The sequence below is a fragment of the Camponotus vicinus genome, unplaced genomic scaffold (genome assembly GCF_025532165.1).
Source record: "Camponotus vicinus isolate PSW18456_S1 unplaced genomic scaffold, iyCamVici1.0 SCAF_5, whole genome shotgun sequence".
NCBI classification, from domain to species: domain Eukaryota; kingdom Metazoa; phylum Arthropoda; class Insecta; order Hymenoptera; family Formicidae; genus Camponotus; species Camponotus vicinus.
Window position 1 is genome coordinate 10,536,824 of NW_028141977.1, and position 17,488 is coordinate 10,554,311.

Genomic DNA, 17,488 nt, shown 5'->3' on the forward strand with positions numbered 1-17,488 from the left:
ATATAATTTTTTTTATACATAATGTGTTTTATATAGGCGTAAATATTTTTATAATTCTACCTATTTTATTTATAATTTATAGAATCTTAAAACTAAGCACATATTTAATATACAGCGTGTTTCTTAATAAGTGCGAAAAATTTTAGGAGATGATTCTTTGTCGGAAATTAAGGGGGGTTTTTCATATAAACATTAAAAAGTTCTAATAAAAAATTGAATAGAGGTTGCTAGTTTCATCCCCTTATAACAATACGGGAGACTGAAAAAGATATTAATAAGTAACATTTTTACTAGTAGAAAATATTCACCTAATTTCATTTCTTTAACTTGTTCCAAATTTAAGAAAAAAATAAAAATTTCATTTTTACTCCCATTTTTGGAGGAGTGTAACTCCACAGGGAGGAATGTAGGAGTATATGTTTATATGAAAAACCCCTCCTTAATTTTCGACAAAGAATCATATCCTAAAATTTTTCGCACTGATTAAGAAACACCCTATATATCGTAGATTTCATATAATCAAATATTAATATTATTGACAGTATACTGCAAACGACAAGTCCAATAAAATATATAGGATGCCGTTCTTTATGTATATGTTCCGAGAAAAAATTGTAGACTAACGTCTACAATATTATTCCAAGTAACATTCTAATCAGATTGATTGTGGAACATGGAAAATCGATTCCGATGAAATTACATCACTTATTATTAACGAGTCATTAAAATCACATTGGATAAAAATGATCGGATAAATTAGACGACGGGAAGATCGAATTTTCGTCGCTCGCTACCCGCAATCCACTCGTCCGCGTCGTTGCCTCCACTCTGCCATTATACGTGCGTGGCACATGTGTCATGCACGTGGAATGGAAAGAGATCGACGACGGCGACGAACGTTGGAGGAAAGCGTGTCGGACGAGCAGCATTGTTCGCCGTCCTCGTATGTAGGTGTGTTTTATGTAGGGAAGGGGCGGAAAAGCGGGACGGGGTGCGCGTTCGTTCGCACGAGCGATCTGTATGGAACGCTATGTGTGAAGAGAAAAAGTGGCACATGTCGGTGCCGCTCGAGCCCGGGTAACTTTTCGGGTGTGCCATTGTCAACGAGACCGGATTTAAATGCCCCCGACGTACAATTTCCCATCGATAATCGCACACGCTCGCGCTAATCCTGATGCCGATCCACAAAGCGACGCATTTAACCACTTGGCAGCCATGTCCGAGTTCAATTCAGTCGCGAGACATTAATTTATAATTATTTAATTCGCAATTAATTCTACGCTTTTAAAGTGTCATGCGTACGCAACGATTAATAGTATATTATATACGAATATTTAATATATCATATATATGGACGAATTATTTTTCCAAATTGGTCCTTTATCTTTTGAATTTTAAAATTCGCCAAAAAAAAAATTTTGAGATTAATAAATTAAATCTTTCTAATATGCAATTTATAAAATTTTCTAACTTTAGAAACGTAATAATTGTACATACACAAAAAAAAATATAAACTCAATTTAGTTTTAATATTAATTTTTTCGAAAGACGGGATTTAATTCATGCGAAAATTAGTATTATGTATTTCGAAATGACTTGATAACATTCGAAAAATGGTTTAAAGTTTAATTTTCTAGATTTTCGATATAAATTTAAATAAATTTTACTATTTATGATTTATTTTTTGGCGAATGGATAACTCATTTATCGATAACGAATTTATCGAGACGATTTCTTTGGCATCGCGGCTTATCGTATCGTTTTACACTCCAGTAAAGATACGACGTCCGGATATACTCGAATATGTCAGATGGTTAGGCATGCGAGATCCTATGGAAACGTCTGGAAATGCGCAGAATTTCTCGTAGCTATGCTTGCGATCGTGCACGACGTGAATCTCGCACCAGGCACCGCATATTAATCTCGCGCAGATAGGTAGATACGTATAGATCGCGAGCCGGTTGCTGCGAAAACGCCGGCCGTAATGAGTCGATGCGTATAAGTTCGTGCCTTGTTGTAATTAACATGCTGTTACGCTAACTTGGCGCAGGAAACGACATAGGATACAGACACATCAAGAAAATCTTCTCCATTTTATAAGCGTGTATAAAATAAACTTACACATGTGTTTTTCAATTAAAAATTAGGCTGTAATGATCGAAGTCACTCCTCGTCACTACTCGTTTCAATCTCACTAAAAATAATAAACATATTATTATAAATAATGAAATAAATAAAAAATAAATAAAAAGAAAAAGAAAAAATAAAAATTCTACAATTATTTTAATAATGATATATATGAAATTATATATATATATAATTATTTTTTTTAGATTTATATATACATATTTCCCAACTATACGAGAATAGGATGTTACTATTTTCTTTTTCGCTCATTTGTGTTTTATTATTGTGTGTTTTATTATTATAATTAATTATTGTTACAAATTAAAGTAAAAATCTAGATATTGATCAACGACCTCATCATTTAGAAATATTTATTTAAAATATTGTGGGTAACTGTATCAATATTCAATGGATTTTTGAAAATTAAAATATATTAATAATTATGATACATATAATATATATTAATAATTATGATAATATTTAATAATTATGATACATTGCTCAAAAAGTAAGTATATGCGACATAATATTTTCATATGGAAACTGAAGAGATTCGGATTATAAATTGAAAAAAAGAGCACATACCGGTGATGCCATTTTGAAGTATATTAATCGAGCTACGAGGCAAAGCTACGGGAAGTCGGCTGTATCTCTCCGGATCACGTCTGTTCGCTCGCGTCTTCCACGAAGCGAACTTTGCTCGCCGTGAGGCCGATAAGACGTCGAAACGGGTCAGAGCCGTGACCTTTCTCTTGCCTTCCTATGTACGCGATTCACGAAGCTCGCCATCGTCGTAGAGCTACTATGTCGCGTACGCGCTGTAACATTTTTTTACCGCGACTCGAAACGCCATATCGAGCGTGTCGAAACGATAATCTATTTATATGTTTTTTTACGTTAAAATGATAAAAAAATCGTCCTTTGTCCGTAAACATAGAGAGCTTTCGATAACGTATTATTTCCCAACGCGATAAATTTTAATGTTGCATCGGGTTAACGCTCGATGTATCGTAAATAATAACGCGAGCTTAAGACAGAAATTTGCACATCGAAAAAGGAATAACGGTGGAGAAGGATCGTCCTATAAATCGCAGATAAAAATGAAGGACTGCGAAGGCTCGTAGCCTCAAACGTCAAACTTTGACAGTTGGAAGTTACGATATTGCATCTCGGTACTCGTAAAAAAGAGTAAATATCTTATGGAAAGCATAAACACTTTTTCGAGCCGCGTGACTTAACGTCACGGATGCAATTTCGCCATCTTCGCGCTTCTCCTGGACAGGGCAAGGGTTAACTTCGCCGCGAGCGTTAATGCGAACGAATCGCCGGGAACGAGCGAAGACGCGCGCGTCCTCCCCGCGGCTCTTCTTCTCGCGTACAAATGACGTCAGCGGAATGTGGAAACCGAGTATAGCAAATTGCGAGCAATACCGTGCAATCTCGGATAGCACCGAGAGAGCACTTACGGCGACACGATGCCGGGCGTGCGTCGTTGAATCGCGACAAAAAAGGACGATTAATAGAGCCACCTTGTATTTCGCGTCGCGATGCAGCATCGCGAGGGCGCGACGTTAAAATATACGTTTCTAAATTAATGCCGAATACTAGCTATCTCGATGAAAGTAGTTGCGTCTCCGGAAACACTTTTCTATATTCCTCTCCTCGGGAAAATTTTTCTCGCCAACTTAGAATAATTATTTAAAAAAACATTTAAATATCTTGTAGTACTTAATAACAACAATCTTGTATACAATTTTTAAATGATTTATTTAACTCGTAATTTAATTACTCAAGCTTTTATTTATCGCAGTTTTATGGAGAATTTTATAAAAATCTTTCAATATATATTTGTCAGTAAATATTTATATTATATATATAATTTTATGTACAAGAATCTCTTATGTACATAAAATTGTTTAGATGATTATTAATTCTTTCTCATTGAAAAATATCACTGAATCATATTATGACATCACCATAATCTTGATTGATCGTTTACATTATTTTTTTTTCTTATTGAGAGAAACGACGCGTAACCCAATTTCGTAAAGTCTCGCGAAGGCACGCGCGAATCTATTCGTGGATGAATTTGCAAGACGACATTTCCTGGGATTATCTCCGCAGATGACAGTATCAATTGTTCCTCGAGAGTGGGTAGTTCGCGACACGCGATTCTCGCGGAAGTCCCTGACATTTCGCGCCAGAAATGACCAAAGAAGACGTAATGAAATTTAAGATAAGAAAACACGGACGACTGTTAAAAGTAATATTTTGTAAAAATTTATGAATAGTTATGTTATCGGATATTGAGAAAATTATTAAATATTTAGCAGAATAATTATTAAATATAATTATTAAATATTTAGCAGAATAAATATAATTTTACGATAATAATAAAATCTAAAAAAAGTAAATAAAAACAAACCAAAAAATAAATAAAATCAAATAAAACAAAAAGTATTATTATATTTATATCCATAATTTTATAGTTTTTATCACAAATGAATGTCTCTCTTTTCACTATAATCATTTTTATCAATATCTGTCAATTTGAATTGAAGTAAAAAAATCAAATTTCAAATTTTACTATTTTTATAAATAATAGTTTCTAAGCTTGCTGATTAATTTTTAGTCATTACTCTTTTTTTTCTGCCTGTTTGTCGGTTTAAATATGTTGAAACAAAGCTCTTTTGAGACAAAAATAGCAATAGTTTCATGTCGTCGCGGCATCGTGGAATAAATTGCGAATTATCGCGTAATAATCATACGATTCTCGTGAATAATACGGTCGTTCACATTGTCATTATTCGCACGCTTGGTATGCGAAGTATCGAGGTATTTTCTTGCACTCTCTCGTCTCGTGTCATCATGCAAAACCGCAATTTCCGGTCTTTTTATATTAACTGATACATTTATGATTCGACGCCATCGATTCCGCGTAAGCTTCCAGTTACTCGTTTAAATGCGCATTCCAACGCGTGATACATACATACGTATATGACATCATTAGAACTATATACTAATCGCAATAAACAGTTATCTTTAGATATTGCTCTATTTGTTTGTTTTATATAAATGTCTCATTTGCTTATACGTTGCATACGTCTTTCATATCATCTGACTAATTATTCCCATACATTATTAATATTACTTGCACAATTAATTATTCTTGTTCGATCAGTATCTTTATATAATAATTATTGAAGTGTAATTAAATAAAAAATAATTAATTCATATCATCATATCTTTCATATCATCTGACTAATTATTCCCATACATTATTATTATTTGCACAATTAATTATTCTTGTTCGATCAGTATCTTTATATAATAATTATTTAAGTGTAATTAAATAAAAAATAATTTATTCCAATTTATACATATAAAAATATCATGATTTAACCAATTCTTTGAAAAAGCGGAGAAAGATAACGATGTAGCCCGATCAATTTTTATAAGCGGTTCTTCGCTGACGACTGCCCATACCCCATACCTCCGTTATATGCCGATAAAAAAGAAACGATCGGTAGGCAGGGCCTTAAAGAGCCGGCGGAGGATAGGCGCGCGCTTACGTCACCCGGCAACGTGGATTAAGCCGTAAAGGCGCGTTCGCACGGCGCCGAAGATACGGACGGGCGGACGGACGAGATCCCTGGGTCGCGTGTGCGTCGCTGCCACGGTGCGAAGTAAACGATTTCTCGGAGAGGTCATTGAGCTTGATAGGGCGCGGGCGGCCGCCATCTTCCAGAACGTTAAAACCACTTCGACGCGCTCTCATAAACGAGCGAGCGAGCGGCTCGGCTCGGCTCGGCGCGGTATAATCCGCGCTGTCCTACCAATCAAAATTATTGAGCAACCGCACGACGAACAGGCTGGTCCTGTGTGCGAGGAACGGTGGAAATAAAACATGCCTCAACGATCCCGCACTATCGTAACATCGATGAAGGAGAAGAAGGCAAGATGGCGGATCGCCCAAAGAAGAGCTACGTTTATACATAAATCTATGAGGAGTCCCGATTTCACGATCCGCGATCTCATTCTTTTTAATGATAGAGTGAATCCGCCTGAATCTGGAATTTATTTTTTTCTTCTTAACGAAGAAGAAAATTTTTATCAATTCTTAATCTTCTCTTTTATATAATTTTTATTAATTTGTATTAATATTATTCTTAATCTTCTCTTTTATTAATTTTTTATTAATATTATTCTTAATCTTCTTTTTTATTAATTCTTAACGAAGATTTTTTTCTTTTTATCGAGAAGACGTTCTTTTTAGGTACCGCGCACGACTTTGACATTTGCGATATTGTATATTTATATAACAAAGTTGCGCAAATTTCCTATCGTCATATTTCAAATCTCCACTCGAATTTAAACGAGGGACTTTATTTGTTTTATAAAAAAAATCTTGCCTTTTCCAATCGTTTAATAATTTGAAAACTGTTGGTACTTGAACACATTAATTACTTTTGCAACGCGTTAATATGAATATTTTACAATATATTTTGATAATAACGCTGGAATAAGTAAACAGATTCGTTGCAAAACAAGATACGCATTACGAAAATAGGTGAAGTTAAACTATTCGCTTATCGCGTATACACGTAATACATCGTCTGAGAAATGTTATCTGCGAGAGAAATATTTATACGTCCTCAATTATGTATAACTAGAGAAATGTATAGATAATATCGAGCTGGAAGATTTTATCTGTTTGAAATCATGTGAACCGTTTTAACTCATGTATCCGAAACAAAAAAGAATGTTTATTACAATATCTAAATGTTGACAATATTTGTATTTATAAGAATTTTTACACAAGAAAAGAATGAACAAAATATGCGTAATAGAGGAATTTGCGTTGCATATCATTTCTTCTTGCGTTGTAAACAATTATTAATTTTTTTATGCCATACTGAGAAAAAAAATTGTAAAGTTGACTAAATAGTTCCAATTAATTATTATTTTTTTACTTGAAATGTTTAAGTATTTAAGTTAAATAGACGTCATGTTAGATTAATATGATATATTTAATTTAAATACTTAAATATTTCAATTAAAAAAATAATAATTGAAAATATTTAGTCAAATTTACAATTTTTTTTCCAATGTAGATTATTAACTGCAATAAAATTAACGAAAAAAAATCTGAATTGCAATAGGGATATATTATATAAGGACAATAAGCTAAAAAAATACAAGATTGTAAAACAGGTATGTTCCAGCTTAGACCATTCCTCTCCCGCCCTAAAACATATGGTTAATCTTTTGACGAGAACAATGCATTTTTTTTAGCAAATACATATGTTACATAAGCAAAGTCGAGATCGAATCTTCTTTTCGGAAAATGAATCAATAAAGTAACGTCAAGAAAATCGGTTCCCGATCAAGTTTCTCGCAAGATGTGACATCTAATGTTAATTGATCGTTTTTTAATCGCTTTTATATTTCAATTTTCTTGAGTACAGTTTTCATAGATATATAAATAAATACGCGAAAATTTCTCTGTACTATGATAATGAAAGAGCAGATATAAAATTTTACTTGTATCATCGGAAATCAAATTCTATAAATCTATAACGTGCTTTAATTCTTAATTAAATCGCAAATACTTTTATTTTTAAATATTATATATATATATATATATATATATATATATATATATATATAATTTCTTTCATTATACATAAATTTATAACAAAATTTAATTGCTTTATTTTTCCATATTTTACTTTACATCTTACTTCTTATCTAGAAAAGATTCTCCGCGTTTCTCTGTTATTATTTCCTTTTCTGAACAAATCCAAATATTTTATATAGACACCAGATCCACAGGAAATTTGCTCCAATATATTTTTTAATGCGTACGGACGATCTATGCATAGGAAACTGTTTAAACTTGGCCGAGTTGGGCGCAAGCAACAGAAACAACGGTGCTTTTCTATAACTTTTGTTTGGCGATTGTAGCCGTAGAGACGAAAATAAAAGCCGGCGCGTATTCGAGCCAATATTAGGAATAGTTAAATATTTTCGTGCGGGGCACGACTTCGTTGCTACCTGACTCGCGCGATGTGTAATCGCCGGTCACACATCCGCCATATCACACGCGCCTTCTCCGCTGTCGTTTGCCACACGAGAGAAACACGTCGAGTTGATTTTTGGCTTTCCGCGGGTTTCGAATTACGTGCCTTGCTGTTCTCACGAGACCGAAGCGATCGCCGATGCCGATTCGTCTAGGAAATTTCTCACACCTTGCTTTTTTCTTATCCTCAAAGATAAAAAATTCTAGCCTCCCCTTATCAGGATAATCTTCCTAGCTCTAAATAATCATATCGTTTCCATATGTAATTATACATTTATTCATTATTTTTAGATAAATCACGTTCCTCGAAAGTATTTTTTATAAAATATAATTAAAATATAATTATAAAATCTCGTAATATTTTGGAGATTTATTAAGTATAAAGTAATTAAAATATTATTTTTGAAGAGTCTTTTTTTCATGTCCTTAATGTGAAAATAAATCTCTACTAAAAGAGACAATTTTTTGTGGGATAAAAACACTAAGAGATTACGATAGCATTTCCTCTAATCAAAACAATCTTCTATAAAGAAAACCAAGCTTCTCTTGATTACAATCGACCCATTTGGAAGATTGTTTCACAATATTCCGTAACTCTGTTATCGCTACAAGTGGAAATTAGAGAAGATTATTTATACAGAGATTACAGAGTTATTCTTTTAAGAAAAAGGATCTTCTGAATGTGTGGAAAGGATGCTTTTAACTATTCTACTTATATATACATCCTTTAATTTCATAAAAATCGTGAAAGTTTTTATTCGCTTGTCAGTATCTTTTTAATGAAAATAATATTCAGAAATTATATTATTAATAATATTAAGAAATTTTGTCGCAGTATATTTATAAGATTAACTAGTGTTGATTTAGAGTAAAGTCAACACATTGAACTTTGGAGATTCCGATAATTTATCAAGGCGTAATTAAACATTATTATGTTCAATGTAAATGCAAATTACAAATGTGATCGTTATTTCGTCCAAGTTTCTCTCTTTGACAATACACATAATTCTTTAAATTGTCTAAGAAATTGTTCTTAATACTTTGTATATACATATATCATGCGAGACAAAATATATCAGTATCATAGCACTAATCTACAGTAATCGTTCAATGCCAATAAGAGAGAATAAGAGTATTTTCTTTCAGTATATAATCCACTGAAGCGATATGCGACTAATCGCGCGTTTACGAATGGCGAGCAATGCGATGAGCCGACGACCAAGGTCCAGATAAACTGACGTGACGTATGGTGACGAGAATGGTAAGATTCATTAACGACTAAATCGGCCAAGGTGGATCTTGCGCCTTCCATCTACATGCACATATACGTACGACTGCATGTGTACAAGGTAAAATGAATAAAGCCAATAAGTTGGACGATATTGTGCAAATATGAGTTATAAGTCAGAAAGCCAGAAAAAATTATGTCATACGTGCAGTAGTCGGCGAGTTGAAAATTGTAATCTTAATTTGGAACGCTCGGTGCGATAATTATTCAATCCGCAAAAATCTAATAATGTCTCGAATCAATTTCTCATTTTATCGATATACATGGTGTACTATATTTGTATGCATTGGAAGATGACTTAATTATTTTACAGTTTAATTATTTTTATTTTCAAAAACAAATGCTAATAAAAGTGATTAATGTGATATAAATTAAATAAAATAGCATAATAAGAAATCACAAATGTAAAAATTAGTGCGTGAATTAATACTTAATTTTGCAGTTTCTGTCTTATTATGTGATTTTATTTCATTTATTGTTATTTTTTACAAATAAGAATATATATTGAAGACAACGTATCAAAAGCTTGTTTAAGTTACATTTTAATTAATTTAATACGTATTAACATTATAGAAAAATATATATTGAAAGTTGTATAAAAATTAAATTTTACTCAAAACAAGTTTATACATATACGTTGAATTTTATCGCTTATTTAAAATTATAAAGTAGATGAAACAGTTCATTTTTATACTTGAATCTTTTAATTTAATAATTCTTATACTTTTGTACTTTTGCGCGAACGTAATTCGTGAACGATACGAGATATAAAAGGAGAATTTTTCTCCGTAGGGAGATAAAATCCGGGGATAATATTACGTCGGTATCGATTTTCACGAAACGCTAGACAGTGGACAGTTGACAGTAGAGTCAATCGCAGATGCTGCCCCGTCCATTAAATGCCGCCTTATATCACACAGGCGATATAGGTCGCGCACGTGCAGCGGCACGCGTTCTGCGAATTTTCCGAGGCTCGTCGAGTCGAAAACCAGATGACGAAGTCATCCGCGACGTTTCGCGTCGTCCGCCTACGCGAAGATACGTCGAATTTCTCGGCAAAGTGTCTCGCGGCGCGCGTTTCATTGCAAACTTTCTGATTCATTTCAGATTGATTGATAAAATAGTCAAATCGCGTGATGCAATTTGGACGTTCGTCAACGTGTACAGGATATGTCACATTTATCAAGCTTTTATCACAGAATCTTCGATTGATCTTTTCAAGTTATAACAATTTTATAACCTAAAAATATTTAAATTAAGATTTAAGAATTTTTTTCGGACATCAAGTTTGTTTTGGAGCAACAATTAAAATTTCTCATGTTCCTCATTTAATTTCAAATAAATTCAAGCTATTTATTATTGATGTTTAATATTAAAATATCACTCGCTAGTATTAATATTTTTTTATTGATATCTTGATCGATTTGATATTTTTTGATATTTTTTCTTGACATTTTGTTAAAGAAAATTTAATTAATTTGTGTGGCTCGTCTGTATACACCTATTTTATATATATTTTCGTCTAATGAGACGAGAGACAGTGCATATTTCAGTGTATTTTATTATTTTATTTTATGTATTTTATTATTTTATATATTTATCACGGTAAAAAATTATGATATTCCATTTCCTTACATATTTTCTCAATCACTAAATTAAAGAAAAAACAACAATAAATTTGGCCGATTGCCTCGTCGATTCAGCGCAATTCTCGACGACTAATACACTCACCCTTGAACGAATTTCGGACGAGAGTCATGCTCATATTCGTGCGAGCCGGTGCCTCGGGGGTTACGTCCGGCGGCTCCTCTTCCTCCTCTTCCTCCTCCTCCTCCTCCTCCAGTTCCGGCTTCGGCTCGTCGACGTCGCGGCCAGGTTCCGTTCTCCGGCGTGACACGTCAGCTCGATCCTCGCCTCACGACGACGAGTTCGTTGTCCAACGGCATTCTAAGGCACAGCGGCGCATCGTCATCGCTGCAACTTCTCTTTCTCTTTCTCCCTTCGCTCCTCTCGCGTACTTTGAACCGCTGCGGATCAAATCCACCTTAGCTATCGCTCCTTTGTTATTCGCTCATCTGTCCTCCCTTCGCCACCTCGGTCCTACGATCTGGCGCTTCAAGTACGCACCGAGATGAACCGCTCATCTCATCATCGCGACGCGACTGCCGCAACCTGATCGACGGCTACGTCGGCCACGAGGTGGAGAACGAGGTGGAGGCACTACGAGGCGACGACGCGCGACCGATACCGGCTACGGACATCGAAGACACGTGCGTCGCGAAGCGCAAACAATCGTCGTCCGCGGGGAGAATTCCAGGCCGTCCTCAGGTCGAGGTGAAGATGTACTCTTGCGGAGAAGGCTCGATGTGGAGGCGCGAAACTGACGGGACGGAGAAGTTCCAGACGTCGTCGCGAAAAGCGTCTCGTTTCCGCTCCGTTCCTCTTGTTCAAAGATTCGAGAATGCGACCGATGTACCAGGACAAGACGCCAAGAGACGATGAACGAGACGTAGTTTTGTACGGTGAGTTATCTCGGAGATACCAGGTGACTTTTGTGATTCACGAGAGGGAGTCGGTCGAAACGTCAGTCTCGATTGCGTGTCATTCGTGCTTACACGAGTGATATCTCTCGGGCTCTTTCTCCCCTCGGCGTCTCTTCTTCGTGTCTCGTCGAGACGGTGGACGGTTGAAACGCGACGATCGCAGCCAACTACGCTTTGTAAATAATCATTGCACTCCCGCGCGCGTATGTCGCGGAAACGTCGAAAAGAGAGAGAGAGAGAGAGAGAGGAGGCGAGTGTGCGAAAGGGAGCGAGAAACGCAACAAGGTAGAGAGGGAGAAAGAGAGAAAAGGGAGAGGCAGCTCGGGTATATATTCACGGGAGTATCGCGCACAAAAAAATGCTCCTTTTTCTTACTCTTCTCGCGTCGTTTCTTCCTTCTTCTCCTCTTCCATCTTCTTCTCTCTTATCCCCTCCTCCACTCCTCTCCACCTTCTTTATCACCTTCACCTTCTCGATTAAGACTCCCGTCTTCGCACCACGGCTGCGGCAGGAAAGGAGAAAAGGGAACTTCACTCCCGACTCGGCGATCTCTCGATACGACAGAAGACGGACAATGAGAGACGGCGAGCGATTACGCGCGCGAGACGGACAGAGAAAAGGGGGGGAGGGAAGGGGGCGCGGATACGATATACGATACGGTAGCGCGAGGCCAGAAACGGGAGATAAGAGAAGCGAAAGAGTGCGAGATGCGGGATGGCGGTGTCAAGACATAGTAGATAGATAGCGAGAGCGCAGAGGCCAGGTAACAAGGCGAGAAACGATTCGGTGCGTTACTAGCAGCCTCGCGCCGAGTAGAGAAGCTAGAAGCACCGGTAAAACACGATTCCCTAACTAACACACACGGAGACAGATCGGGGACTGCTTTGGAGTTTACTATAGGATGGGACGGATGGTGATGGCGGCCGTGTAGCTTCAGCCAGCCACCGCCCCCATGCTTCTCTCTCTCTCTCTCTCGCCCGCTTCATCTCTCGCGTGCGCGCGCGCGCGCGCCGCCACCGTCCACCTTCCCCCTCCACCCTCGAGCGAAACCTCCTTCTCCTCGATACTGAGATCAGTCTCTTTCCCCTCTTCTTGTCCGATATACGACGATGGACACGCTGGAATCCCTCTTCGCCTCTCTTTCTTCCCCCTCCCTCTCTGTCTCTTTCTCTCTCTCTCTCTCTCCTCCCTCTCCTCTCCTACACGCTGTTAACCCTCGTGGCTACCGGCCGATGAGATCGCTCCCCTGCGTCCTCCACCTACGGTGTGCCACCTCTCTCTTCCCCGACCCTCCCGCCACCCCTCCCAATCGCGCGATCCCCGCTCCTGGGGCAGCGAGATGTTATCCTCGAGCGATCCGTGCGTGTGCTATGTATCCGTCTGTCCGCTGTGCCGTGCCGTCGCCGTCGCCGTCGCCACATCCCCTACCTGCGTCGCGTCGGTCGCGATATCAAAGCTAGGAGCGTAACAGTCGTCCGCGCGCGCCCCGCTCCCTCCGCGTTTATTCCGGTCAAGCGATCTGACATCGCCCGATCGTACTTTTCATCTGGCTACTTGTACGTTATCTTCGCGCGCTTCACCGTCACCAAATGTCCAATTACCACAAATATGATACACGCGGATGTATTTATAATCGAATAAAAAATCAAAGGATTTCCACTCGCATCCTCTTCAGAATTTTTGCATACGACTTCTCTATAAGATATATCGATTAATAATTTATATTGCATGATACTTTGAATATCCTCGCTGAAGAAAGTCGTAGGTTAAATATATCATGTAAGAAATAATTTTCGTTCTATTCAAATATTAAAATTTCTCTGACAGAATCTATAGAATCGAGAGGAGAGCTTTCAATAAAATTGGCGAAAGTAAATTTATCATTTCCCCGATCGTATCCAGTATCGGGGTTAAAATATCGATTCTCCGTTATGACTTGGATAATATCTGACTCATTGCCGTTTCTTTTCCGATGCTTTCCAAAAATACCGCCGTGAAATGACGCGACGCGGCTGCGAATCTCCCACAATGATCGCAATTTGGAGTGAAAGTAAATTTGCGCGCAGATTCCCGTAGCTCGTTGATGGATTTATCGACGAAGTAGCTTCTTATCGCGATGCGCTCATTAACCGGAAACCACGGTATCTTTGGCTCGACCGACACGCGGCCGTTGTTGCTCCACTCTTTATCTGACAAGTGAAAGGATGCGCGTGCCGGTATGGTTGCTTCCTACGAAGCGCGATATAGATCCTCCCTCTTTCTTTCTTTCTCTCCCTCTCTCTTCTGAGGGTCGGCTCCATATTGGGAGAAAATGGTGAACCGTGTGTTGAGAGAGAGAGAACATTGATACGGGCTGACCTGTGAGCTATCGTAATGTGAGAATTGAACAGAAGCTGCCTTCTTCAACTCTTTTGAGATCAAAGTTCCACTGTGAATCGAGTTGTTTGCTATTTAGAGGTTTCTAACGTGCAAAATATTTTTCACTTGGTATTACGCGTCTCGCAGTTTTTAAAAGATAGACTTAAAATGCGTTCTTTCGCGCACGAGCTAAAGTTGATAAGAGCTGTTAATTATCAAAATAATTTTTTACAGTGGTAAAAACACAAAGAATATCTCTATACAGAAAAAATACGTATTTGATAATGAATGCGTTCAGCGAATGTTTCTTATAGATAATTAAAGAGAGTTTTTCTTCAGAAGAAAGTCAACGCGCGAATAAAGTTTGTAGATTATATAAAATAAAAGTTCCGAATTCTTAAAATTGAAAAAAACCACTCGCGTAAGATTAAAAGATTTGAATTCCTTAATTAAAATGTAAATAATAAAGTTAAGAGAAAATCAGAGCACACAGATAAATCATTGCTTTAATTATTAAGGACTTGATAAATTTAACGCTTTAAATAATCAATATATAAATAAATAAATATTAATCAAATCTCTTTAATCTCATCAATCTCTGGTGTTTGTAGCATATATCTGTTGTTCAGATGCGTCACAGAATTCAGAATCGATTTTTCCTAAATGCGTGTGCGTTGCGCATGGCACGTTTAACGAGGTTAAACGCATAACGCTAATTATGCGGTGAGAAGTGGCTTACGATAACATCCGTGGTTATCTACGTTTAATTCCCTTGACTTTTCACCGTTGTAAAGTCCGCATGGAAGGATTGCTTATGCTATATAACTCATGCGTAAACGCATATCTCAACGAAATCTTTTACTTATTCTTTCTTCTCGATGAAACAATAATAGCTATTCTGATCAGATGTTGATGACATTTTTTTTCGTACATACACAGACAACAATATCATATGTATATAAATTTTATTCGAAATTTTAATTGTAAAATCTTATATTTTATATGACATTTGTGTGTGCTATTATTTTGTTTCCTCAAGTTTCTTTAGATTATATAAGATGTTTTGAAATCATTTATATTATACATTTTTTAATATTGGTTTGTACTTTAATGTTATGAAAATATCTCTCTTTTTAATCATAGACTTAGCATTATTTTATAAAAGCTCTCATTATTTCAAACTCTAAAGTAACTGCGGGTCTTGAAAACAGAAGTTATATTGGCTTTTATTGTAAACAATGTATTACTAGAACCAGTCTATTATAATATTGTGTTCTCTTCCTTGAATTATCAACTTTCTGAGAAAGGAACGCAAACACACTTTGCTCTATAAAGAAATCATTCGTCTTACAGATGAAACCGAGCATAAATAAGATAACGATGCGAATTACATTATCGCCTCTTGTCAATAGGTGAAGTTGCTATTGCCTTATTGAAGTCTTATCTGCGTTGCCATTAACATATACGATTATAATTTACGCTTTTTCATATGCAAAAAATATCTTAATTCCGCATTCGTATTTCTTTCAAATGTTGCACTTTTTCAATATTAACAATAAAATAACATGTCAAAAGAAACATAAATCTTTTTTTTCTCTCGCAATGAATTAAATATATTTTCTATAAAATATTCGCACACACAGAATAAGACAGTTTCTTTTCTCTAACGCGTAAACATTCGATTGTCTCAAGCACTCGTACTCTTATCTCGCCCAAGATGACGTAGTGGATCAATCGGTGGAGTGTTTCTTAGTCACGGGTTCTTCCAAATTCAGCAATTGGAATCAGTGTAACGATTCCGTCTTCCTCTCGACGCCTCTCTCTCTTTCTTCTCACATCGCGATCCTCCTCTCTCGCATCTTCTCCGAACACGACGCTTGCTCCACGTTACGTCGAACGTGGTGAGAACGTGGTAGCGACGCACTGTCCGTTACTATTATTAGTGTGCAGCTGCCTGCGAATTACTGAATGAAAACGGAGGACCGCCTCGGAACAATGTCCGAGAGAAAGAGAAAGAGAAAGAGACAAGTGGGCTCTCTTCGCGCGCGGGAGCGAATGGCATTGTTAAACAACAGGCAATGATCATAATCGAAGCCGAATTGCTTGCGTCTCGCGCGTGATATGTATATATTACAGTACATATTACAGATTAATTGGTCCTCGTTGCGTAGCTTCTTTTCCCGATGGACCCTTTTTGCATATCATCAAATGTAAAGAGCTCATTTTTATCGTGAAGAAAAAAAAATAATATTCGATTAATTCTAGTAAATTCCGAATTTATTTTCATCCGACATTTTTTTCACAAAACTGACGTGGCAAGTTAATCCGTTTCAATATATCTATATTCTTTCCGAAATTTTTCTCAGATGTGTCAAGGTAACTTTCAAAAAAATAATCTATTTATAATCTATTAATAATCTATTTATATGCACCACAGAATGCAAATCACTATCTGTGATGGGATTGTCTATTATTTATAATAGTTAGACAAATATTGTTATATTTTTTATTTTTAACAAACTACTAAAAAGTGTTTTTTTTTCTCAAATATTTAAAAGTAGTTTTTACTATTATACAGGGTGTCCCATTTAACTTGAGACATCGAAGTAACTCGAAACCATGGCTGTTTCGGTGAAAATGTTTTAAACAAAAGTTGTATGGTTTTAAGGGGGCCATAAGATGGTGTCATTGGTTTTACCTTGAAAAGTCGTTTGAAGATCACGTGAAGATCACCTCCAACTTTTTAAATGGGACACCCTATATACTTTTGCATATTCTTATAGCTTGCCTCGAGAGCTTTCCAAAACACTATAATAAAGTATTTCTTCATTGAGTACTTTTCGAGTTATGAGGCTTGAAATAAATTCTTAATTTTACATAAACCATAAAATATCTAGTAAAATATTCATTTTTCGATTACCTTACCTTAATACTTGTATGTACAAAATAATGAGAGGAATCAATTGGTGTAAAGAAAACACATAGTTGTTTTGAAGAAAAAATATGTAATTTGCAATTAACAATTCCATATTTTTTCTTAAAAACAACTGTATGTTTTCTTTACACCAATTGATTATTCTCATTATTTTG

The 17,488-nt window shown here is 36.3% G+C and overlaps 1 protein-coding gene across 2 annotated transcripts in view; it reads right to left on the minus strand.

The window, feature by feature from the left end:
- Window positions 1-12,940, minus strand: part of Zfh1 (Zn finger homeodomain 1) — a 27,065-nt gene extending 14,125 nt beyond the window's left edge. The window contains exons 1-2 of one of the 2 annotated variants that reach the window (XM_083100622.1): window positions 2,713-2,997; window positions 2,122-2,194 (exon numbers count right to left, since the gene is read on the minus strand). In XM_083100622.1, the coding sequence (XP_082956748.1) occupies window positions 2,122-2,125 (4 nt within the window). In that variant the 5' untranslated portion in view covers window positions 2,126-2,194; window positions 2,713-2,997. Of the gene's footprint in view, window positions 1-2,121; window positions 2,195-2,712; window positions 2,998-11,228 lie in introns of those variants that run through there. The other variant, XM_083100620.1, reaches the window with a different exon arrangement.
- Between the last annotated feature and the right edge of the window lie 4,548 nt (window positions 12,941-17,488).